This window comes from Sorex araneus, chromosome 3, assembly GCF_027595985.1.
Source record: "Sorex araneus isolate mSorAra2 chromosome 3, mSorAra2.pri, whole genome shotgun sequence".
In the NCBI taxonomy this organism is placed as follows: domain Eukaryota; kingdom Metazoa; phylum Chordata; class Mammalia; order Eulipotyphla; family Soricidae; genus Sorex; species Sorex araneus.
The window spans coordinates 236418902-236443547 of record NC_073304.1 but is presented as its reverse complement, the minus strand read 5'-3'; the positions used below and the strand labels follow the sequence as shown (position 1 = coordinate 236443547).

Here is a 24646-nt window from a genome sequence, read left to right as displayed (position 1 = left end):
GGCTTAATCGGCGCAGCGACCTCGGAGCCCTCCAGCTGCAGCGAGAGACAGGCCCCTGCATCCGGGCTCTCCGGGGCTGCCTGCCAGGCGAGGGGCCCCGGGCAAGCTCTCCTCACCTCCTGGTGCCAGAATCCCTCCGCGGGAAATGGGGGTCATTAGAGAACTCGCCGCAGTAGATTGTGGGGGATGGAATTAAATATGTGGCCCTTGAAACGGTAAGCCGGAGCAGAAGCTACCAGGAGGCCTTGGCCCCCGAGCGAGGGCCACACACGAGCCCCCCCAGGCCTCCGCAATTTGCACGCCCGTATCTTGTTCCCAAGTAGGGAGCAGTTTGGCGGCAGGTGGACGGGTCCAAGGGAGGAAGGGCCCCGGTGCAGAAGGGGTGCGGGAGTGGGGAGGCCCCGGGCTGCCGAACCACACGCAGCCAGAGCTGTGGCCACGCCAAGCCTGAGCCAGTTCCCCGTCCCCATGTCCTAGGGCTGCTCCCGCGTGACTGGTACGTGCTGGCTGCCAGGGAGGGACCCTGCCAGGTGGGTTCAGCGGGAGCGGCTGGCCGGCACTGAGTCTGCAGTGGGTCGGGGCGGTGGGGGTGGTTCCCACCAGTGCGCCCACCCACTTCTCACAGCTGCAGAGTCCCCCGGTGATTTAACCCTTCCGCCCCTGGCGGGCATTTTCTGATGTTTCCTTTGCCCCACACGGTTGGGGGGCAAGCGGGGGGTGAACATCCCGTGTCCCTGTGACTTGTTCGTGTTTGTTCTGCTTAGGGGCCTCTCACGCAGACGAGGCCTTGATGCCTGATCAGATGCGGGCTGGGCAGCGGAGGAAAGGAGAAGTGGGAGTGAGATAGTGAGAAGCTCCCTCGGAGGCCTGGGCGACCCGTGCCACCGCCCCGAGGCCCACCCCTCCCCCAGCGCAGCCCCAGGTGCTTCTCTTCCACCTTCTGGGGACCCCACCGTGGAGGGGGCTCCCCTCCCTGTCGGTGTCTCTCCAGGACATGGTGACTGTTTCTCTCACCTCTGTCCAGACCCTCGATTTCAGCTGTGGGTCCCCATAGGGGGCTGCCTAACTGCAGGGGTCCAAGATCTTTGACCCCACCCCCACCCCTGCTGACGATTGATTGTAAACGTGGAGCCAGGGTGTTCCCAGCAGTGCTCCCCCATATTGCTCTTTGGGGCCACACCTGGTGGTTACCCCTGGCTCTGCGCTCAGGACTCACTCTGGCAGTGCTCAGGGACCCATCCTGGGCCGCGTGCAGGGCAGACGCCCTCCCTGCGGTGCTGTCATTCTGGTCCCCTGGGTTGCATTTCTCAGAAAGGGTCACGAGCCCAGGGCTTGGCGCTCAGCAGTGACGTGCGTGCCACGCCGGCCTGCGTGAGAAAAAGAGGAAAGGCAGCAGGGGCGGTCAGGGGCCGTTTGGAGAAGTCTGGCTTTGGCAGCCCCCCCCACAGCGGCTCGTCTCTCTCAGTGCGGCCAGGGCCGGCTCCTCCGTGAAGCGCGGCGCCCCAAGAACTGCTCGGTGCGGCTCCTGCGTGGGGGCCACAGGGCGTGGTGCTCGGGGACCCCTTCTGGCGCGGTGCCTGTTTCCCGGACTCGGGTTCCTCAGTCTGGCTGGGGAGGCCTCAGCGCTTCTGAATCGAGGGTGCCAGGGTGGGTTCGTGTCGATGGCTTCAGTGGCCGTTGGCCTGAGCTTCCCACCTCTGTGAGAATGGCAGCGGCCCCCACGGCCGCCCTGCAGGGTGGTTGGCGGGCGGGGGTGGGGGAGGCGGGAGCGCGCGTGGTTGCTAGCTCTGGCCTCCGTGCTCGGCCAGCCGGAGTTTTGGGCCTTTGATTCAGGAGTGCCAGATACCGGGAGTCCAGACAGCCTCGCCCGCCAGGGCCCGGCCCTGCTTCCCCTGAAGACTGACCCGCGGGGCAGCTGACTGTAGCTCCCGCGTATGAAATCTAATCTCCAGGGCCATTAGAAAATGGGCAACAGCTCAAGTTTTCTTGTTTTTTGACACCTAACCCCTATACTCTTTCCAGCAATGGTTACAAAACAAATTTTTTTTTTGCCACACCCCAGCAGTGCTCAGGGCTGACTCTGGCTCTGCACTCAGTTACTCCTGGCAGTGCCCCGTGGACCATGTGGGGTGCTGGAGATCGAACCCAGGTCAGCTGCATGCAAGACAAACACCCTCCCCGCTGCCCTATCCGCTCCGGCCCCGGTTAAAGGCTTTTTAATGTCGGAAGGCCAGAGGTTGACTCCGAGTCGACCCCGTGAGGAGTCTGCGGTGTCCGGCAGTGCTCGCCCGGGTGCAGACGGGACGCCGCCCCGGGGCGGGACTCGGCATCCGTTTGCCCTGTATGCCCGCGGGTCCCTGGGTCCAGAGCGTCCTGTCCCCACAGGCCTCTGTCTGTCACGTTCAGAGCCCAGAATAACCCCCCACGCTGCAGCCCCAGAGAAAATAGACCCTGGGCAGAGAATGCTTGCCGGGCGGGGGCTGAGTCGGAATCGTGGGCCAGCCTGACTGCCCGCTCGGGCCCCACCACCTGTGGTGTCCCCCGCCCGTGGGGTTCCGGCCCCCATCAGGGGAGGGCCGCGCCCGAGCAGGTGTCTCTCCAGCTGCGGGCCAGGGCAGCGGGCCAGGAGGGGCCCGGCTCAGGCTTGGCTCTCAGAGAGAAAGGGGGTCTGGGGGCCTGGGGCTCGCGCGGGCAGGAGGGCTCCCGGCCCCGTGGCTGGTGGGCTGGGGAGGAGTAAGGGGGAGGTGTGTGCCATGGGGTGAGAGCAAGCGGGGGGTTCCGACAGCTGCCCTGGGGCGCCCCTTCCTGCTGCCGCATCCCGTCCTGGGCTGCGCGCTGGGCGCCTGGGCCGGGGCAGCTTCCGGAGGCGGCTCTGGGGGGGGCTGTGTGCGGGCACTGGCCCCCACTCCCCCCAGCCGGCTACCCTGGGGGGGGCTCCCATCAGGAGCCAGGAGGTCTGTGCGGCATCTCCCCCCGTACAGACACGCCAGCCCCGTGACACCCGTGGGCCCGGGCGTGGTGTCCGGTGACTGTCCTTCCCGGCCCGCGGCCGCGCTTCCTGTCTGCTCTCCAGACGGGGTTCTCCACCCCCCCTCCCCCCCCCCCGCAGGGCGCCGGGCTCCTGCCGTAGCTCCTTTGGCTGTCAGGCTTTGTCACACCAACAACTGGGTGACAACTGGGGGTGGGGGGCCGTCCTGCCCTTTCCAGCGTGGCCCACACGCCATTGTGTTCCCCACACAGCCCCGGAGGCAAGGTGCCCCCGGGCGGCAGGGCCCGTGGGTGGGAGCCGGGATTCTGCCAGCTCCTCGGAGGGGCTTTGTTTGTTTGGATCTTTTTATTTTTGGGCTTTTGGGGTCACGCCCGCCGATGCTCGGGTTACTTCTGGCTCTGAGCTCAGGAATTACTCCTGGTGCTGTTCCGGGGACCCGGGGGTCAAACCTGGGCCAGCCGCGCGCCAGGCAAACACCCTCCTTGGCTATCCTACCTCTCCAGTCCCGGGGTGAGCAGTTCTGGAGGCAGCGCAAAGTCCCTGAGGGGTCCCGGCGTGATGGAGCCTCGGGCCGCAGACAGCCTCGCCAGCTTCCTTCCTCCCCCACTGATGCAGGGGGTCTCTCCCTGTGGCACCGGCTCACGGTCGAGACACTGTAGAGGGGCCTCGACTCCCCGTGTGCGTGTCCCGAGGGGCCTGGCGCTCACCTTTGCAGCAAGCCACAGAGGGGGTCCAGGTGGGAACCTCCCTCCTGCCTCGGCTATAAACGGTGTGTCTTGAGGCTGCCACCCGCCCTTCCGAGGCCGGCAGGTGCGAGGGGCCCGAGGCACTGCTGGGTGTGGGCCTCGAAAAGGCTTGAAATGTTCCCGGGAGGGCTGGGGGTGGGGGGCGGACTCGGTTCTTTTTTTAAGTAGCCCAGAAATTCTGGCCTGCCTCATTCCAGAAAGTCGTGCCTGCTCTCCGGGGAGCCGGGCATCCCCGCGGGCGCCTGCAACCCGTCTGTCAGCTCGGAGCCTGGGCCTAGGCCAGCCTGGAGGGCGGGCGTCTGTCCCTCCCCTGTGCCCGCCCCCCAGTAGTGGTCCACCCTGGCTGCTGTCCCTCGAGAGCAGGACGTGACCTTTGAACTCCCCGTCGGCTTCCTTTGCCGGTCCTCCCCACAGGCCAGGCCCTGCCTGGGTCTTCGCGGTTCTGCTGTAAGCCAGGACTTGTTCCGGGTCCGTGTGGACCGGGTGTCTGAGCGGGCTGCGCCCTGCCTCGCTGGTCCTCTCGCCCCGACCGCCTGCGTGGCAGGAGGGACACCGGCTCCTAGTCTCAGAATGGCCCCGGGTGGTGCCCAGAAGGGAAAGCGAACACCCCGCAGCTCACGGAAAGGGCCCGGCCCAGACTCACCTGGGAGAGGTGTGTGGGTGGGCGGCGGGCGCAGCCTGCGGGAGCCACGCCGGAGAGCCAGGCTCTCGGAACACTCGCTTGTTGGTAATGAGAGTCGGGCCCGAACGCATTATGTAATAATCATAGCGTCTCATTTGCATTGGGAGCCAGTTTATCGTTTCCTTTATGAGAGAAGAGCTCCAATATTTCTGTGGCATACTGTTTCTCCAACAAAGAATTTTCTTTGCGAGAGGAACCAGACTGTCAAACACTGACTGAGTGCCCTGGAGGGGGGATTAATAGATTCGGCTCCTGCGTTCCACAGTGGGGGTTCTAGCCCCCACGGTGGGGTGGGTGCTGGGGGGATCCCAGGGGCGACAGCACCGGGTGAGGGGAGAGGGCTGGGCTGGGGTCTCACTTTGTCTTGAGTCCCCTAAGAAAGGGAGGTGACTGCTGAGTTTGTCGTGGGGGTGGGGGGGCTAGTGGGGGCCCCCCAGCAGTGCTCAGGGCTCACCGCTGGCTCAGCCACGTGCCAGGCAGGCGCCTTGCCTCTGGCCCGTCTGTCGAGGACGCTCTGGACAGAGAGGAGGGCACCCAGGTTCTCTCGACCTGCTGGGCCAAGGGGCTCATGTCCAGCCTGCGCAGACTCACTTGGGGGCAGCGGGCGGGGGCTCGGGACCTGGGCTCCCACCTTCCAGGGCCCGCCGGGAAGGAGGGGTGAGCCGAGCCGGCGTTTCGAATGGCCTTTGAACCTAAGCGGTGAGGGGTTCCGTGCATCAGACGTTTTGATCTAAGGATCTGAAACATTTCACCATCGCTTCCGTCCTGTGGCGTCCGGCGGGTGCGCGGCCCGAGTGGAAGCTGGACTCTGCAGGGGTGAGGCACGCACAGCCCGCCCGCCCCGCCCACCCTCGGTCCCACCAGGCTGCGGTCAAGCCCAGCAGCATTCTCTCGCGGGCGATGGTTCCTCATTCCCGCCTGCGGTCAGTGAGGGCTGCGCGAGGGACACCAGGAGCAGCCACGGCGCAGGCTCCGGGCAGCGGGCCCTGCGTGCGTGGGAACTGGGTGTCACAGAGTCAGACAGAACCCCAGTGGACGGACAGTCCTCTGTCCTCAGGGCGGTGACGCTATGCTGAGATTGGACTCCGTTAGCCTGGTTTCTGGGGGGCACCCTGGTGGTGCTCGGGGGTGCCTAGCGCGGTGCTCAGTGGTCACTCCTGCTGCAGAGCCGCCCTGCAGCCTCTCCCTGTCCCCCAGACACTGTCCTAGGGCCGCCACTTCTGCTGATTGTCTCCCAAAGGCCCAGGCTACGTGTGCCTGTCGCCTGCCAGGAGGGGCCCGCCCTTGGCCACCGGCTCCCCTCGTGGGGTGGGTCTCAGGCAGAGCCACCGAGTCACTGTGCCCGGCTCAGGTGTCTCCACAGCAAGCTGCCCCAGGAGCGTCCTGGCTCCGGGCACTCCGGACGGCGCCCTGCTCCTGGCGGGGGGCACGCAGGCAGTGCTCGGGCACTATCCTGGCTCTGCTCTCAGGGATCTCTCCTGCTGGTGCTCAGGGACCCTATAGGGTGCCCGGCATCGAACCCAGGTTGGCCGTGTGCAGTGGCCCCCCGAGTGACCAGGGCTGGTGTGTTGCCGTCAGCTCCGGCCCACGCCTCGTTCCCATTCCCGGTCCCAGGGTTACCCTGCATGCTCACACGGCTTGCTGACACAGTCCGATTCGCACTTCGTTTATAAACTTAGAAACTTTTTCTGGTTCTTGCATTTTTGTTTCTTTTTCCTGAGAAGGTCACACGTGGCGATGCTCAGGGCTCCCCGCTGGTGTTGCTCTTGGGGGCCACTCCGGGGTGCTGGGGGTTGAATTCCCTCACTGTGTGCAAGGCGGGCGCCCACCCGCCTTTTCTATTCCTGACCCTGAGTTTTGTGCCGCTGGTACTCGGGGACACCCTGGCCCTCTTGCTCTGGCACCTTTCCTGGCTGTGCCCAGGGCACCATGTGGTGCCAGGGACCGGCCCTGCCCGCTGATCACCTGCTCGGGCACCCAGTTCACACTTGAGCGATGTCGCTCCGCTGTGCAGGCTGGAGAGCCTCGCTCAGGAGGTGGAAGCCCATCTGCGCGGGCTCGAGAGGCCGTATGAAGTGGGGTGGGCCAGAGCCCAGCGGGCAGCCGAGGACGCCGAGTGCGGGGCTCCTGCCGGGAGGGCGCGGGGATGAGCGTGGCTCGCAGCGCCCAGGGCCTCCGCCCGGGCTGGGCTCTGTCCCTGGCTCCAGAAGAGCTGTGAGAACAGAAGCCATGGAGATCAAAGCAGCCAGCCAGGGAAGCCCCGAGAGTGGCCAGCAGGGGGGAGGGACTCCTGAGGAGTGGCTCCTGGGAGGTAAAGTGCTGGTGGGGCGCGATGGCACAGCGGGGAGGGCTGCGGCCTCCCGGGTCCCTCCCCGGCATCCCTTAGGGTCCCTGAGCACCGCCAGGAGTGATTCCTGGGCATTGCCGGGTGTGGCCCGAAAAGCAAAAAAATAAGAAAAGCAAAGAAGAATGTGTCAGGGAAGGAAATGAGTCCGCACATCAGATAATGCAGCAGCTGGCCTGTGGTGGGTGCAGGCAGTGTGCTTGGGACGGCCCCACCCCGAAAAGGGACGTGACGGACGTGGCTAGGGGGTGGCCAGCCGGGTTGTGTGAATTTCACACCCAGAGGAAACTTTGCATGCCATGTTTATGATGAACAGTGCATGAGAAAATGCTTAGGAGGAGGTATACTGATGTCACCGAAGAGATGGCACGGGAGTGAGGCTCTCGCCTTGCAGTGACCAGCCCTTGGTACCACGTAGAGCCCCCAGTACTGGCCAGTGTGACCCCCCACACAAGAAAGCAGCAGAGCCGATTAGTGGAAGGCTGAAGATGGACAGGTATGAGTAAGTACATGTTAATATGTTATTAATAAACATATTAATCAAATTATTTCAGTGCGAGGGGTACTGATGTGGTGTTTGCTGAAGTTTTCATCACTGAACGTTTGGGGCGGGGGGGGGAGGAGCAGAAGCCAAGAAATTGGAACCAGCATAGGAGCACTGTGGTGGGCTCTGGGTGGAACCGGTAGTCTGGTAGGGCCAGGTGAGGACTGTCCTCTCCCAGGCCCAGGATGGAGACACAGCTGCGCTTTGTTTCCTGACGAGAAAGGCCCAGTAGAGGCCAGAAAGAACGAGGACGGTTGCGGCTCCTGGCAGGTGGGAAGGAACAGGGCCTCCGTGGGGTTGGGCTGTCTGGGGGCTGGCAGGGGCGGAGGGGAGGGCGAGGACGCGAGAGGGCCGCTGTCTGGATTCCGGTCGGTGTCCTGGGCGTCCTGGGCCGGGAGAGAAGCAGAGCAGGAGACAGCCCCGCGGGTGGCCGGGGACCCTGGCCTGGCCTTTGAGCCTCAGGCCTATACAGATACAGGGTGGTGAATTTCAGAACGACCAGAGGACGGGGATTTGGCATATCGGAGAAGAAAGGAAAGGGGCCGGAGCCATAGCACAGTGGGGAGGGCGTTTGCCTTGCGTGCGGCCGACCCAGGTTCAATCCCTGGCATCCCATATGGTCCCCCGAGCACCGCCAGAAGTAATTCCTGAGTGTAGACCCAGGAGTAACCCCTGTGCATCACCGGGTGTCACCCCAAAAAGCCAAAAAAAAAAAAAAAACCAAGAAGAAAGAGGAGAAGCAGGTTGTGCTCCGGTAAGCGCTGTGCACCGCGCAGGTGGGGCGCCTTCCCGCTCGGGGTGGCCGTGCTGCTTGACCGCTGCCCCCCGAGTGAGTTGCCCCCGTGTGCCTCACCCAGCCCTCGGCGGGGTCGAGGTGTTTCCCAGAGCCCGGGAACCGGGGTTCCAGACTCGCCACCCTTCCAGGGCTGCAGTGACTGAAGGTAGATACAGTAAGGCCCGGTAATGGGACGCTGCAGCCACCCTTCCAGGGCTGCAGTGACTAAGGTAGATACAGTAAGGCCCGGTAATGGGACACTGCAGCGTGGCGTGTTTCATGCATAAGAAAGGGGCGTGGTTTGGGCCTGGAGCGGCTCCTGCCGTGCTGGGGGCCCACGTGGAGCCGCGGTGGGACTGGGGGCCCCAACCCGGGAGCCATCTTCCTGCACCCACGCGGTGGGCGGGGTTGGAGGCTATTGTTAGAACTCTGGGAGAAGCAGAAGGCTGTCTGTAAAGGAAGTGTGAATTTTATTATTTTTTAAGTAAAATCTTAGAGGCCAGAGCGATGGTGCGGCGGATAGAGCACTTGCCTTGCGAGCAGCCAACCTGGGTTCCACCTCCGGCATCCCGTAGGGTCCCCAGAGCACCACCGGGAGTCAGCCCTGGGCATTGACGGGTGTGACCCCAACACCCCCTTCAAAATGAGAACGGCCCAGTGATCCTACTGTGGGAGAATACTAAGTCTATAGGGGGTGGCGGGTGGCGGGGAGAGGGCTGGGGCACAGCGGGCAGGGCGCTTGCCTCACTCGTGCCGCCCTGGGTTTCATAGCCAGCACCCCACCGGGTTCCCGCAGGCCACCCCCGCCATGATTCCTGAGAGCTGGGCCGGGAATAGATAAAGCCCTGGGCACCAGCGCTGGGCCAGCCTGAAACCAAGGCGAAGAGCGAAGGGAAAGTCCCGCCCTGCGGGGCCCGGACGGGCCGAGTGGTAGCTGTGGAGGCGTCTGCGGTCAAAGCTGCTCTCCAGGGAGAGCGGCTTGTGCCCCCCAAAGGCAGCAGCTCCCCTGGGTCCTGCTCGGCCCTCAGACCCTGCCGGGTCTTGGCTGCTCAGGTGCTTAGTCGCCCTTGCAGGAGGGCACCCCCCGCCCCCCGCCCGTTGCTCCTTCCTTCCGCTCTGGCTGACTCAGAACTGGAGGGCGGCACCCGGGCCCCTCCCTTGGTTTGGGGCTTGGGATTCCTGGGGTGCAGACCGGCTCCGCATGCATCCAGGGCCTGGGCTCTCCCACCAGGCTCCGTCCTGGGCCCCAAGTTCCCAGCTTTCGCTGCCACATCAAGTCAGGAAGTGGTTCCTGGGGGCTGGAGCGGGGCCTGACATGCCGTTGTTGGAACGCGTGCATCCTATTATTTAGTCCCGGCCTCCCCCCGGTTCTCCGCAGGTTGTGACATTTCTGCGGACGGCAAGTGCTGATTTTCTGAGCAGAACAGTGTGTAGGTACAGAGAGAGAAAGGCGGGGGGCAGGGCCGGGCGGGGCCTGTCTGTCGCTGGCCCCCGCGCCCAGGCCCACCCCGAGCCTCTCTTGAGGAGCTGTGCAGCTGGCGAGTTAATCACCACGGGCCGAGCCCCCACGCTTGACGGGGTGGCGCTCAGCCTGAGCAGCTGCCGCATCTGTCGCCAGCCCCCCGACATCGCGGGGGAGTCGTCTCCGCTTCACCCCGCTTCGCCCCGCACGTCCCTTCTCTCGAGGACAGGGCCGGGAGGTGGAGGCCGCCCGCCTGCCCGCCGTGTCCCTTTGCCTTGGTCGCGATATCTCCTCTGGCCTTCAGGAAGGGACCGTGGAATGGGGGGGCAGAGCGACAGCGCAGCGGGGAGGGCGGCGGCCTGGGTTCGAGCCCCAGCACCCTGTAGGGTCCCCCGAGCACCGCCGGGTGTGACCCAGAAAAGAACTGAAAGCGTTTAACTTCGGGTAACGGGCTTTCTCTGGCTGTCGGGTTCCGCCCCGGGAAGACCGGCCTGCGGTGGCTGCTCACCCCACATCCCACCGCTTCCTCTTCCTGTGCGTGGCGGGCCCCGGAGCCCGTGGCACTTTGTCATCGGAGGTTCTTCCCTTGCCTTTCGCAGCCTGACCTGGAGCCTGGGGCTTCGCGCGTGGCGGCAGGGGCTTAGCCGCCGAGCCACGTCCTGCCCTATCGTGCGAAAGGCTTGGCGGTGGCTCAGTCCCTCTCGGAGCCCAGAGACTCCTGATCGTCCCCTGCTGCACACAGGCCTGGCGCCGTCCTTGGACAGTCGTGTGGACCCCCGAGGATGCCCCCGGCCTCTCCCACTGACACTGAGCAAACCTGAGGCCAGAGCAGCCTGAGGCCCGTGTCCCCACCTCGGTCTCGGCAGCCGCTGGCCGCTGCGCTTCCTCCCTGCCCTCTGGGGGTCTTGCTCGGAGCTGGGCTACGGGTATGGAAGTAGAACCTAGACGGGGCCTTGGGGGGAGGCCCCCTGGTGCCCACGAGCCGCTCACCAGTGGCAGCCGGCAGTCCCCTTGTCCAGCGTGGGCCTCGCCGGTCACAGGAGTAGTGACCCGCCCTTCAGCGCGGGGCGGGGGGGGCGCGAGAGGATTGGGCCCTGGCACAGCTCGGGGTCCCTACGGGGAGACTGGGCACGTCGCTGCCCAGCGTGTGCCTGGGACTGGGGTGAGGGCCGTGGGGCGTGGGCGCCAGGCCTCGGGACGGCGCAGAGACCTGGCCCAGGAGGCTTGGCCTGGGGTCTGGCTGGGGCCAGTGGGGAGGTTCTGGGCCAGTTGCTTCCCTTCGGAGCACACGGGAGCAAGCGTCTGGCCGGCGCCTCCCTGTCACCCCTTGCCCTGTTCCTCATTCCCCGTGCTGGAGGCCGTGTCGAGACATTTGGGACCAGATGCTCTGTTGATGCAGTCCTTTCCCTCGAAGCTTCCTGCGCAGGGGAGGGACTGACCCAGATGTCCTCCTGGGCCCCCGGCCTCCTTGGTGTCCGTGGCCCCGCCCCCGTCCCCCCATTTCTCCCTGACGTCCTGCGAGCAGCTCAGTGCAGCCCTGAGCCCTCAGCCCCCCCCCCCACCCCAGGGTGCACGGCAGGGAGGCAGCCCCGAGCAAGGGAGACGCTTGGCGGTGCCTCTCGGGTGGGGTGCGTTTATTTTGGGGTGTCGCCTCTGACCCCAGACTGATCAGGGTGGGGCGCCGGCTCAGAAGTGTGGACCGCCTTCCTGTTTTGTTGAAATGCCGCGAGCAGCTTTTCTTGGCGACAGCTGAGCCAGGAACGCATCTGAGGACGTCTGTCAGAACGAGAGGCTCGCGTCTCGTGCAGTCGGGCAGCGTTGGTCTGTCTCTGCAGGGGGGGAGGCCCGGGCCCACTCCTCCTGGTGGGGGAGACCGAGGTGCTGGGCCCTTTGACCCACCCCCTCGGTACCCCCTGGGCTGCGGGCGGGGCTCCGTGCCCGCACTGGCCCACGAGGCCTTGCTTCTGCCTCCATCGGCCGGGCTGGCTCCCGGGCTGTCTTCCCTGAGAGTCGACCCCAGACATGACCCCTGAACCTGGGTTCTCTCTTCCCTGCGCAGTGCTCAGGGCTGACTCCTCGAGGGGGTGCCGGGGGTGGAGGACAGGTGCCCTCCGCACTGCGCTGTCACGCCCGTCCTCACCCCTCACCTTGAAGACGTGCCCGCCTGGGTCCAGGGCGATCATCGTGCAGTGGGGAGGGCGCTTGCCCGGCACAGCACCGACCTGGGTCTGATCCCCGCCGGCCCTTTGGGACCCCTGAGTCTCCGGACTGACCCGTCTGCCGGGACAGGCTGCATCGTCCCCTTCCTCGCGCTGTCCCCTTGTGGCCGTGACGGAGGCCCTTTCCTCCCGTAGGCGCTGCATGGTCGCGCCGTCTGCCTCCTGTACGGCTCTGTGACCGTCACCCGTGGCACCCCGTCTCCAGGGCAGCTCCCCGATGCTGGCCCTGCGTGTCAGCACCCAACCCGCCCAGCACCGCCCAGTGTGGCTCAGACCAAACCACACAGGATTCTGTTCCAGGCTCGGCATCCAGAGGCCGCGGTTGGCCGCGGGCCGGAACCGCGGGCTCGTTTAGGAACGGTGCAAGCAGTGCCCCTTTGTGCCCCTTCTGCAGAGACCCCAGCGGCGGGGGCCGGGGTGCGGCTGACGCCCCACCATTGATCCCCAGGACTGGGGGAGGTGGGCTTTCCCCAGAACAGCTGTTTGGGTCGACCTGGGCTCTGCACGGGTCGGAACCAGGCAGATCCCGCCTCTGAGGATGACAGGGACCCTGGGCCCCTCCGGAACTGGTGAGGGTGACAGAAGGCAGTGCCGCCCGGGCACAGCGGGGTCATCCCGGGGCCGGACGCACAGCTGGGGCGAGGGGATCTCCCTCCCGGCCCCTTCCCGCCTTCTGTGCTCCTTTGACAGCGTTTCAAGGGTGATGTGTCATGGTTGCATGCTAGTGGCCAGGGGGCCAGTGAACCGACCAGCAACCTTTGCATTCCTTGAGTAACTTCTCTTTTGGGCGGGGACAACCAGTGCTCAGAAGGCCCAGGGCCCCGCCCCCCTCCTGGCAATTCTTTTTTTTTTTTTTGCTTTTTTTTCTTTTTTGGGTCACACCCGGCAAGGCAACGCACAGGGGTGACTACTGGCTCATGCACTCAGGAATTACTCCTGGCGGTGCTCGGGGGCTTATGTATAGGATGCTGGGAATCAAACCCGGGTCGGCCTTACGCAAGGCCAACGCCCTCCCCGCTGTGCTATTTATTGCTCCAGCCCCCTCCTGGCAGTTGTTGGTGATTTCGAGGCTGGAGGACCGGGTGCTTCTCGGGCCCTGCCCAGAGCCGCCGGGGTCATGCCGGCTGGCCACTGCTCCGGGGACTGTGGTGTCTGGGAAGGAGCCCGGTGGTCCCGTGCCCGCCACAGCCCTCGCCCGGCTGTCTCCAGGCCCATCGAATCCTTCCATTAGACAGGGCAGGGGCTGAGCACTGGTGCTGAGAGTGCTCTGGCCGGCCGAGCACTTGGGAGGTCACTGGCGGTGGCCCCTGGCACCCTCCGCACCTCTGGGGAGGCCAATGGAACAGAGAGAGTAAGGACAAGGGTGTGCGACCCTCCCCGGGCCCGGGGGGCCTGGAAACACTCCAGGGAGAGGGAGCTACACAGCTTCTCGTGTTATAGAAACACTCTGCAGGTGGCTGAGGACAGGACGGCAGAAGGGCACGTGCCCTGCCCCCGCCTGCGCAGCCCCGGCATTCCGTACGGGCCCCTGAGCACCACCAGGCAAGACTGGGCACCAGAGAGAGGGCAAAAGGTGGGCGCAGACCCAGGTCCATCCTTGCCACCCCATTGGGTCCCCGGAGTACAGAGCCGGGAGTGACCCAGAAGCAACAAGAATGGTTTTCGGGGCCCAGCGAAATGTTACACTGGTGGTGTGAGAGGCTGGAGGCCGCCCGGGCTGTGGGGCCGCTCCGGCCTCTCCAGCTCTGCTTGTGGCCACGGGCGGGGCCCACCGCTCACCCACATCCCCCGTTGATGTTGAGTTTCTGTAAATCACTTTCGCTACTATTTAGGTTTGTTTTTCATTTGTTCGGGGGCCACAGCCAGCGGTGCTCTGGGCTGACCCTGGCTCCGTGCCGGAGGCTCGGGGGGACCATGTGGGGCCGCGGTGTGGGCCCGGTTCCGCTTCGCTCTCTGTCTGGCTGCTTGCTGGTCTCTGTCCTGTAAGAGGCTGAATCAAGGACGACCCCCGCTTGCACGCACCCACCAAGCAGTACCGCCTGGAGGCTGGAAGTGAGCTGAAAGGGTTGGAGCCCCTCGGCAACTCCTACTGACCGCTCCTGGCGGACAGCCCGCCTGCCGGGGGAGGGGCACGGCCTCCCCTCAGAGACGGGGGCCAGGCTGCAGGCCACGTGGCCGCCCCAGGCCGCTCGCTGGGGGTGGGCCTGGTTGGTGGCAGCTCTCGGACCTGGGTGTTCTCTTTCTGTCTGTCTGTCTGTCTGTCTCTCTTCCCCACACCTGGTGGTGCCCAAGGACCCCCTCTGGCAGTGCTGGTCAGACCCAGGGCAGGCTGTGCGGCCAGCCCCTCCCTCTGGCCAGAGTATTTCTAACTTCCTTGGAGGTGTGAGGGGAGGAGGGCGGCAGGTGCGGCCGACCCCCCTGCTCCTGCCGCAGGTCCTGACTTGATCTCTGGGCGCCGGCTCTGCCTCCTGGAGCCTCTGGCTGGGGAGCGTGCGGCTGCGGGCAGAGGGAGGTGCCGCTGCTCCTGGGCTTGGTGCTCTGCTCGCCGTGGGGGTGGGGAGCGCCTGGCTTCCTCATTCTGACCCTGTTCCGCCAGGGCGCGGCCGGGCCCCCGTTGCCTCCGTCCCGCAGGTTCCCCTTCCCACCAGAGAGGTGGGAAGTCTCCGTAGGTGCAGACTCATCCACATGCACGCCCGGCCCCTGCGGTGTCCGTCTCCCCCTCCCCGGGCAGGCTGCGGGCGCTCTCTCACCGGCCTTAAGGTTTGAGCAGGACCAGAGGACAGAGCCGGCCCCGCCCTCTGCCCTCCGCCCTCTGCTCTGCTCCTCCCAGAAGCGGATCTTGCCTTCAGCTCTGCAGATTCTGTCCCGTCTTCCACTCACTCACGCACTCGGCTTAGTAAATCTCTTGACCGCCGGGGACTCGGCCTGGGGGTCCCGCAGGCTCCCCTCCCCACCAGCGGTCAGCCCTTGTCCTCCCCGTCTCTCTCCCGGGAAGTCTGGCGGGGGCGGCAGGGGGCGGGTGGGGGCCCGGGGCCCCTCCCAGTGACACTCAGCGGGCGAGACCCTTAACACCCGTCCGTGGGGGGGTCTGAGACAGCCGAAGGCGGCTCAGCAGCTGCTCTGTGGCACCCGCTGGGCCTTCTGGGTGGACACGCGGCCCTGGCCGGTACCGGCTCCTCGGCTTTGGGGCCGCACGTGGCACTGCTCAGAGGTTCCGCCTGCCCCTGCGCTCAGGAAGATGTGCCCGGCGATGCCCGCGGGACGCTGTGGCTCGAACCCTGGGTTCCCGGCCGCACTCTCACTCCGGCCCCAGGTTGATTTCCTGTTCGATAAAAATTCATTTATTTTTATGTATCGTGGTCAGCCTCGACCTCGCACCTGCCGGGCACGTGCTCTGCCGCTCCCGCTTTGTTTCATTCTAAGGGAAGGAGGGGGGAAGTTTCCTCACTGGCCGCTGGGGTCCCGGGGTCCCGCATCGCAGAGCCCTCCGGCCTCCCTCCCCGTAGGATACCTCGGGCGGGATTCGCCACACGCTGAACCCCTAACTGACACCAGCCGGGGGTTCCAGCTCCCCAGCGAGGTGGCTCCGGGGTCCCCACAGCCCAGTGGGCGCAGGTGCGCTCTGCCTCGTGGACGAGTCTCCCATGCCCTGGGCCAGCGGCCAGCGTCTGTCTCTCCTCCTCCATCCTCGTCCCCACGCCCATGCCAGGGCTGCGTCTGGCTGGGGACTCAGGGCCGTGCCAGGGGTCGAGCCTAGGTCAGCCGCGAGCACCGGGGACCTGGGGAGCCTCCTTTTGCGGACCAGCAGCCACGGTGGTGCTGGTGCTTCTGTCGTGCTCGTAGGTGACGGGGCTCAGCCTCCTCAGGGAGCAGCGTGGGGGATCGGAGTAGCAGGGCGTGCTGGGCACTGTGGGCGGCGGGGGGTGGGGGTCCAGGCACGGCCGGGTCCTCGTGCTGCTGACCTCAAGTGGCACTTCCGGGAGACTGAGGGTCTCACGCAGTTCCACATCGTGCCGGGACCCGTGCCCGTGGAACTGACCGTCTTGAGTGATGCCTTTTACTGATGAGCGTCAGACAGGGAGCGAGGGCGGGGGGCGCCCGGGAGCACGCGAGGGCGGTGGCTGATGGTTCTTCTCCCCCTTGTGCTTGCAGGTGTTGAATGAAGAATGTGATCAGAACTGGTACAAGGCAGAGCTCAACGGCAAAGACGGCTTCATTCCCAAGAACTACATAGAGATGAAGCCACACCCGTGAGTCGGGCTCTCGGGCGTCCCCAGGGCGCGGCCAGGGGGCCGGAGCGTGCGGTGGGGGGGGGGGGAGGCCGGCCCTGGGGCCTGCTGGGCGTGGACAGCGCCGCCTCCCCCAAAAAGAAATCTCGTCACTGGGAATAAAGACCAGACATTTCGTCTGTCTTCCCAGCTACTAGGCAGCCCCTGGCTCGGGGTGCCTGGTTCACAGCAGGCGCGTGCTGTGGGCCGGTGGCGCTCTGGGTTCAAATAGTGACGGTCTCGGGGGCAGTGCCCTGCCTTGCCTGCGTGAGGCCCTGGGCCACCCAGAGTCACAGCATCCCCCCAGTGAGTGGGACTCCCCGTTTAGGACCTGTCGGGCCCGTGGTGATGGCCGGCTAACCGGGCAGCCGGGCCCTGGAGGGGACGGACACGTGCTTCCCGGGGGTAGCTTTGCCTCCCTCTGGGCCCAGACTGTTCATCGTTTTGTTTGTTGCTTGGGGGCCACAGCCTACGGTGTGGGAATCACTCCCGGTGGGGCTCGGGGGGCCACGAGATGCCAATCATAGAACCCATGTGGGGCCAGCGCCCCCCACCCCCCTCACTGTCTCCGCCCCGCCTCTGGTCTTCACCCCTGCGTCCATCCGTCCAGGGCCGGCCACGTGCTGCCGGGTGCCCCACACGAGTTCTTAAGTGTTAGCGGTGCAGCAGCGCTTCCTGTCCTTGCTCCTAGCTCTGCAGGGGCACGGCCCTGGCGACAGTGCTCCAGGCCGACCCGGCGGGGCCCCGGATGGACGCAGGCGCTGTGGCTGCGCAGCCCTCGGGAGCCTTCTCTTTCCGTCGAGGGGAGCCTTCGAGGGCGCGGGGGCTCCTTCGGCAGATGATTTGCAAACCAGTTGAACTTGTTCATTTGTGTAGTTTTGTGCCTGTACCATCTTGCACCCTTGTAACTGTACAGATTTCCTCTCTTCTGCCCAGTCTCCCCACCCTTAAAGGGGGGGTTATAACTGGTATCATTCACTCATTGCTTTTGCATATAATTTTTGGGGGTTGGGGGGTGGTGTGTCACACTGGCAGTGCTCAGGGATGACTCCTGGCTCTGTGCTCAGGGATCCCTCCTTGCAGGGCTTCAGGGACCTTTTGTGGTGCCTGGGGTGGAACCCCTTCCTCTGGCGAGCCCGGTGGATCCTTCAGCTGCCCCCATGCCCTGCCCCCCCCTTCCCCGGGCTCCCTCCCCCCGACAAGCCCTTAGAAACTTGAAACAGTCTTCACCCGGGGGTCACGGGAAACGGGGCTGCGTATGTGGCTGTGGCCTGCGGGCTAGGGTTGGGAGTTGGGCAGGGGGAGGGTCAGGGTCAGCCCAGGACCAGCCGTGACAGACCCGCAGCGGCCCAGGGTGAGGGCTCGCGTCGGGCCAACTGCTAGAAGGTGCTGGGGGCGCACTCCCCTCCCCCACCTCCTAGTGCTCTGGGGAGGGCGGGCGAGAGGCAGGCGGGCCCAGGACACCCTCACCTCGTGGGCTGGGCCCCCTCGGCGCTTCTCCTGCCCGCTGCCCTGCCCGCACGCCCATCCGGCCTGTCCTGGGGGCAGCAGAGCTGGGCACAGCCCAGGGACCCGCCTCCCTCCCCTGCCACCTGCCACCACATGCCGGCAGCAGACAGTCATCGCTGCCCCTCGTGGGCTGTTGTCCCTGGCTCCTTCCTGACGTGGGCCCCAGGGAGAGGGTCGCAGGGCTGCGGGGAAGGCGTTTGCCCTGCAGGCAGCCAGCCTGGGTTCAGTCCCCCCACGCCCAGGCCGCGGCCACTGCTCGGAGAGGAAAGTGGGACAGTCAGACGGTGGCAGATGACGTGGTTGCCGGAGTCCCCACGGGTGCCGGGCAGAGGAGCCCGTGTGCCCGCCTGCCGCCTGGCTCTGAGCAGACCCGCCCCCCCCCGCGTCACCTTCCTGGCGCCCCGGTGTCCTCCCGTCCCCTGTTGCTGGTCACAGTGACAGGCCCGAAGGCCGCAAGGGGCCTGGATTCCTCTGGAGGCCACGCTGGAACCTTCCGGGGCCTGGACGGTGCTGCACTGGGGAGCCCAGTCGGTGGCCTCGGCCACCGTGGCTGCCCGCAGCCGGCACGGGACGCCCCTTTCTGTGGTGCTCACGGACGGGCCTTCCCTCCGCAGGTGGTTCTTCGGCAAAATCCCCAGAGCCAAGGCGGAAGAAATGCTCAGCAAACAGCGGCACGACGGGGCCTTCCTCATCCGGGAGAGCGAGAGCGCCCCCGGGGACTTCTCCCTCTCCGTCAAGTGAGTCCGGCTGCTCGGGCTGGGGTCTGCGCCGGGTGGCGGGGAGTCCCGGAGAAGGGACACGCGAGCCCCCGGAGAGGAGGACTCGGAGTCTGGGCGGCCGTTTCTCGCGGCTGCTCCCTCTCGCACGGCCGGGGATCAGCGTCTCCAGGCGTGACGGCTCGGGCCACTTTCGGCACCGGCGGCCTGTTCACTCCGTTACTCCGTGCGGGGTGTGGAGCACACAGGGTGGTGCTCGGGCTACTCCGGGGGGCCCGGGGCCCGGCCTGCATGTCCCCTCGCCCGTGTTCTCTCCTGCGACTGTGGGCTGTGTCCGGTGCTCCTTGCCGTGTTTCCCAGTGCCAGTCCTGGCTCGGTGCCGGACTTTGTGATTCAGTGACTGCGAGTAGGGCCCAGGCGGGGGTGAGGGCTGTGCCCCGCGTCCCCACGCGTCCCTGCCCTGGGTGCCTCGCGCTGCGCGGAGCCGAGCATCAGTGCGTGCAGAGACACAAGTGGAGCCCAGGGCCTTGGCCGTCACCCGTCCCTTCCCCCTCCGCTCACGGCAGCTGCTGCCGTTCCTGCCTCAACAGCACAGGCCCCTAGTCCCAGTCACAGGCCCGGTCTAGTGCCTGGTCACACGTTGTCCAGGGTGCCAGGGGCCTCGGCTCACGTCCTGGCGGCCCGTACGCCGGGAAACTCAGTGCTGCCACCTGCTGAGGGCTCCTGGTGTAGCCGTGTCCCGCCCCACCGGTGTCGGGTGGGCGTGGGTCAGGAGTGGACGATCCCCGGGATGCCCTGCAGGGTTTCATTGTCCCCTGTGACTGCTGGGGGAGGGGCACATCCTGGCTGTGCTCCAGGACCTGAACCCGGTTGGCCGCATGCGGGGCAGGTGCCTCCCCCTGTGTGTGGCTTCGGCCCCAACCCCACCTTTTTGGGCGTTTTCCCGTGGAGCAGCCCGAGGCCCCGGGGCAGGGGGGGGCAGTCTCCCGTGTCCTCCCTCCAAACCCAGTGGGGGGCGCCTGCAGGGGTCCCCCCACACCCACCGGCCCGTGCTCCCTGCCGCCCCAGGTTCGGCAACGACGTGCAGCACTTCAAGGTCCTCCGGGACGGGGCCGGCAAGTACTTCCTGTGGGTGGTGAAGTTCAACTCCCTCAACGAGCTGGTGGACTACCACAGGTCCACCTCCGTGTCCCGGAACCAGCAGATCTTCCTCCGGGACATCGAGCAGGTGCCACAGGTGAGCTCGGCGGTCCCTGGGGGCCGCTGGGACCCTGGGCTCGCGCCCGCGTTTGGCAGAGAGTGGCAGGATCCAGGCAGAGCTGTCTCCGCCCGCCCGTGGGCGTGTGTGTGCATACATATGTGCGTGTGTGTGCTTGTCCGTGTGCGTGTGTATGTGCGTGTGTGTGCCTGCGTTGGCCCGACTGGCCGAGTGCAGCCATCCCCGCCTCTCCGCAGCAACCCACGTACGTGCAGGCGCTCTTCGACTTCGACCCCCAGGAGGACGGCGAGCTGGGCTTCCGCCGCGGAGACTTTATCCACGTCATGGATAACTCGGACCCCAACTGGTGGAAGGGGGCCTGCCACGGGCAGACGGGCATGTTCCCCCGCAACTATGTCACCCCCGTGAGCAGGAACGTCTAGGAACCCAGAGGAGGGCATGGAAGGAACGTGAGACGCTTCCGACTCGTACACATGAATTCGCCCCCTGGGCGGCGGCTCCCGGCAGCTGGAGGGAGGCCAGCGGGGGCGCCAGGGACCCTCTCACTTTGGTTGGAACTTGGGGTGGGTGGGGTGGGCGGGGCCGTTGGATATAAAATGCCAAAACTTACCTATAAATTAAGAGAAGAGTTTTTATGACAGATTTTCACCGCTGCTCCCTCCCCGTCTCTCCCTTTCTCCTCTGTCCCTCGTGCATGACGTTGCTGCCGCATTTAGTCCTAGCCGATGCCAACAATAAAGCGAAAGAAACCAAGCGGGCTGGTATTTTCTCTCTGCCACTGTCTGGGGCGGGCCCGCCCGGACACCCCCACAGGAGAGGACGGGGCGAGGCTGCCCGTCTGGAGCCGGCCCGGGCCCTGCCCCAGGAAACTCTCCCCGGGCAGCGGGGCCGAGCCCACGCCCGCGAGCTCCACTGGCCACTCGTGGACGTGCCGGGGGGAATGCGGCTCTGGCTGGCCCAGAAGACGGGGCTCGGGGGTGGGGGGGGTCTCAGGCCCGGTCTGCGCCCCTCCCCGCCCGCCACCCCCAGGCAGACCCTGGGTGAGCCCAGCTGCTTCCCGCCCGCACGGGCTGAGGCTCCGCCTTGTTTTTCTGTCCGGGCCCTCGCCGCCCCCTTCCCCCGGGAAAAGGGGTCGCCGGAGGCCGCGCCCACCGCATCAGCTGCCCCCCTCCGAGCCTCTCCGTCCTCCTCCTGGCTCCCGGCGACTCGGGCGCCTGGGGACGGGCCCTCAGCGCCTCCGCCCGCAGGTGCCTCCCGCCCGCCCGGCGCTGCCCCCGACTCCGGCACTGGCGCTGGGCCGGGCGGGCAGCGGTCCGGACCCGGTGTATATCATGAAGCCTTGCTGAACTCAGTTTTGTGTGTATATATTTTTTAAAAATCAGTGTTTAAATAAAAAAAAAGACCTATGTACTTAATCCTTTAACCGCGGACGGCATTGGTAGGTAGTGATTAACTGTGACAATAAACACGATGGATTCACACTCCGCCTCCGCCTCTGTTCCCCGCGCCGCCTCCAGGCCCAGCCCGTGGCGGCTGTCATGCCGGAGCTGGGCTGGGAGGTCTCAGGGGGATGGGACGGTGTGGTTGGGGCCCCAGGGGGCAGCGTATGCAGACGCGGAGCGGGGGGCGCCCCTCATGCCCCAGCTCTGAGGTCGCCCCCTGGAGCCCGGCCTGGCCCGTCCCGCCGTGAGTGGCCGTGAGCCTCGGGAAATGCTCCCTGACTCCAGGCGAGTCCCGCAGCCTCTGCAGGGGTCTCAGTTCCCCTCCGGGGTACGCGGGGTCCCCTGCTGCTGCAGGCAGGTCTGAGGGGTCACGGGGTGTGGCACCCTGCGGGGAGCTGCTTCCTTAGGGGCCCTGAGCAGAGAGCCCCAAGGAGGGGCCAGAGGGTGGGATTGTGGGTGTCCTGGAGCCATCGGGCGCGGGTCCCGCTCATTCGGGGGCCTCCTGAGCCTAGTCGGAGGGTCTCAGCCCCTCGGGTTCCTCGTCCTGGGGCCTGTCCTCTGCTCAGACCAGCAGCCCTGAGCTGCCTCCTGAGGGGAAAGAGTCGGGGCCGTGTGGGCCCAGCCAGGCTGGTGTGCGGGGCCCCTCCCGGGAGGACTGTTGGGGCGCTTGCGTCCCCCCTCGGGAATGAGCTCTGAGGCCCCTCCCGTGCGGGCACCTGGGACAGCCCAGGAGCCGTCAGCCCCCCGGCCTCGGGACCTTGGGGGCACAGCAGGGGAGGGGGCGCTGCAGGGACAGAGGGGGCCGGGAAGCTGGAGGGGGCCAGGGGGCTTCATGGGCAGACACAGGACAGGCCGCCATGGGTCCCGGGCCGAAGAGGAACCGGCGTGCAGAGCCCAGGCCAGTGACCTGCGAGCCCCCAGAAGGAGCCGGAAGTGGGAGCCCTGGGGAGTGAGCCCTGTGGGTTTCCGTGTTTGGGGGGCACACCTGGCAGTGCTCAGGGCTTGCTCCTGGCACTGTGCTCAGGGATCACTCCTGGCAGACCAAGGGGCCAGAGCAATAGCACAGTTGGGTGAGCATTGGCCTTGCCATGTGGTCAGCCCAGGTTCGGTCCCCGAGATCCTAGATGGTTCTGCAGGCCTGTCAGCAGTGAGCCCTGAGCACAGGGCCAGGAGTCAGCCCTGAGCACAGAGCCAGGGGTGATCCCTGAGCACAGAGCCAGGAGTCAGCCCTGAGCACAGAGCCATGAGTGATCCCTGAGCTCAGAGCTAGGAGTCAGCCCTGAGCACAGAGCCAGGAGTCAGCCCTGAGCACAGAGCCAGGAGTCAGCCCTGAGCACAGAGCTAGGGATGATGCCTGAGCACAGCCAGGAGTCAGCCCCGAGCACCACCGGGTGTGGCCCAAACCCCCGCCCACCACCTCCACCCAAGAAAAAGGAAAAGAACTGAGGGCAGCTGCTGGCTGGTGGGGGAGCGTGAACTCCGGAGAGCTGGGTGCTGGCCTTCCCCCTGCGAACTGCGACCCCTCCTCCGGGCTGACACCAGCCCTGCCCGCAGCCTCTGGCCCTCCTGAGCACGTACCGGCTCTCCGGCCTGACGGTCGGTCTCGTTCCCCGAGGTGGGGGGCGGCAGTGGGGTCGCCGCTGAGTGAATCTGAAAGGAGGGCACGGAAGTGGCTCGAAGCGCCTCTATCTTGGACGCCTGCACCCGGGCCCGACTTCCTCCAGAAACTTTCACCAGAACTATCTTTCCTCTCAAAATCACAGCCCTGGGGACCGAAAGAGCCAAAATGGAAGTGTCTGAGGCCCAGACCCCCCTCGGGTATTTATAGCCCCTCTGTCATTGCTCAAGCCTGGGAAGCCCCAGCACGGCGGCCAGGGGCGCGGGGACCCGGGACCCGGCCACGTGGGGAGCCTTCGGGCCGGAGGCGAGGAGGGGAGAAACTCTGGGCCCCCTCCCTGGTAGCCTGAGCACCTAAGACACTGGCAGCCGTGAGGACACCCAGAAACGCTGGGCAGGAGCAGAATCTTCCGCTCACCTGGGCTTTAAAGAAGTAAGGGGCCGGGGCCGGAGCGATAGCACAGCGGGGAGGGCGTTTGCCTTGCATGCGGCCGACCCAGGTTCGATCCCCAGCATCCCATATGGTCCCCCAAGCACTGCCAGGAGCAATTCCTGAGTGCAAAGCCAGGAGTAACCCCTGTGCATCACTGTGTGTGACCTAAAAAAGGAAAAAAAAAAAAAGTAAGGGCCCAGGGACAGAAAGGGAAAGAATGTTCAGGCATTTCTCTTGCCTGGGTTTGATTTCTGGCAGCATCTGGTGTGACAGGAGAGATCCCCACGCCCAGAGCCGGTGATCCCGACCCCCAAGGAGAAAGGAAAAGAAAGAGAAAAGAGTGTAGGAGAACTATATAGAAGAGAAAGGAAGGAAAGAGGAGAGAAAGAAGATATAAGGGGGGGACCGGAGTGATAGCACAGCGGGGAGGGCATTTGCCTTCCAGGTGGCCAACCCGGGTTCGATCCCCAGCATCCCATATGGTCCCCCGAGCACTGCCAGGAGTGATTCCTGAGTGCAGAGCCAGGAGGAACCCCTGAGCATCGCCGGGTGTGACCCAAAAAGGGTTAAAAAATAGTTTGGGCCACGTGCTGGTGCATGGTGCCTCTTGGGGCCGGGTGAGGGACCATCCCGGCAGGCCACTGCTTGGGGGGGCCACGCACAGCAGTGCCCGGGTTGGACCGAGACCAGCCACGGGGGGAAGCAGCTGCCTTACGCCCTGTAAGTGAATTCTTCGGTTACTAGCTCTTAGAGATAACACCAAGAAATATTTCTTTTGTTGTTTTTTGTTTCTTGGTTTTAGGTTTGGTTTTTTTTTTTTTTTTGCTTTCTTGGGTCACACCCAGTGTGATGCTCAGGTGTTACTCCCGGCTCTGCACTCAGGAACCACTCCTGGCAGTGCTGGGGGACCCTATGGGATGCTGGGAATCGAACCCGGGTCGGCCACGTGCAAGGCAAACACCCTCCCTGGTGCTATCGCTCCAGCCCCAGTTTTAGGGTTTTAGGACTAAATTTTAGGGTTTTGCTTTTTGTTTTTGCTTTAGACCTTTAGGGCTACATTTTTGTTTTTTGGTTTTTGTTCTCGGGGCTTAGGGCACACTCCTGGCTCTGAGTGCAGGGAGGGATGGTTCCTGCGGGCTTGTGGGACCAAACCAGGTCAAGCGTGTGTGAGTGTCCACCCACCAGACTCTGCCCCGGCCCGCGTGGGCACAGCGAGGGGCCCGACGAGAGGGACGGAAGGGGGAGGGGCCGAGCTGCCCGTTCTCGGTGGCACCAGAGCAGTGAGCCCTGTCATGTGAGGCCGGAAGGCGGCCAGCAGTTCCCGGCAGCTTGGGGAAGTGAGTCCTTCGGGTGCCTCGTCTGCACATCGCCGCAGACCCACAAAAAAGCCCTCTGGACTTCCCCCGCCTCCTCAGCCGCCCCCGCTGGGGCTCTCGCCCTTCCCTCCCGCGGGCCCCCCGTTCTGCCTTGTCCTGTCCCTGAAGCCTGGGGCTCTGGTGTCAGTGGCCTGTGGCCTGGACCTCCCTAGGGGTCAGAAGTGGCTTTTTGCAGAACCCCGGGGCCTCAGGGACGCCAGTGCTGTGACTTACATTAAGTCGCGTTCACGTGTGCAGCTGAAGCGCCTCCCCCAGCCCCGCCCTGATCAAGCAAGCCCAGGTGGAGGCAGGTGTGTGGGGGACCC

The 24646-nt window shown here is 65.5% G+C and overlaps 1 protein-coding gene across 1 annotated transcript in view; it reads left to right on the top strand.

Moving 5' to 3' along the window:
- The window catches only part of GRB2 (growth factor receptor bound protein 2), a 44691-nt gene extending 23737 nt beyond the window's left edge, over window positions 1-20954 (top strand). Inside the window, exons 3-6 of the mRNA XM_055133279.1 lie at window positions 15914-16011; window positions 18153-18275; window positions 19323-19491; window positions 19710-20954. Of these exons, the coding sequence (XP_054989254.1) occupies window positions 15914-16011; window positions 18153-18275; window positions 19323-19491; window positions 19710-19895 (576 nt within the window). The 3' untranslated portion in view covers window positions 19896-20954. The remainder of the gene's footprint in view (window positions 1-15913; window positions 16012-18152; window positions 18276-19322; window positions 19492-19709) is intronic.
- The last annotated feature ends 3692 nt before the right edge of the window (window positions 20955-24646 follow it).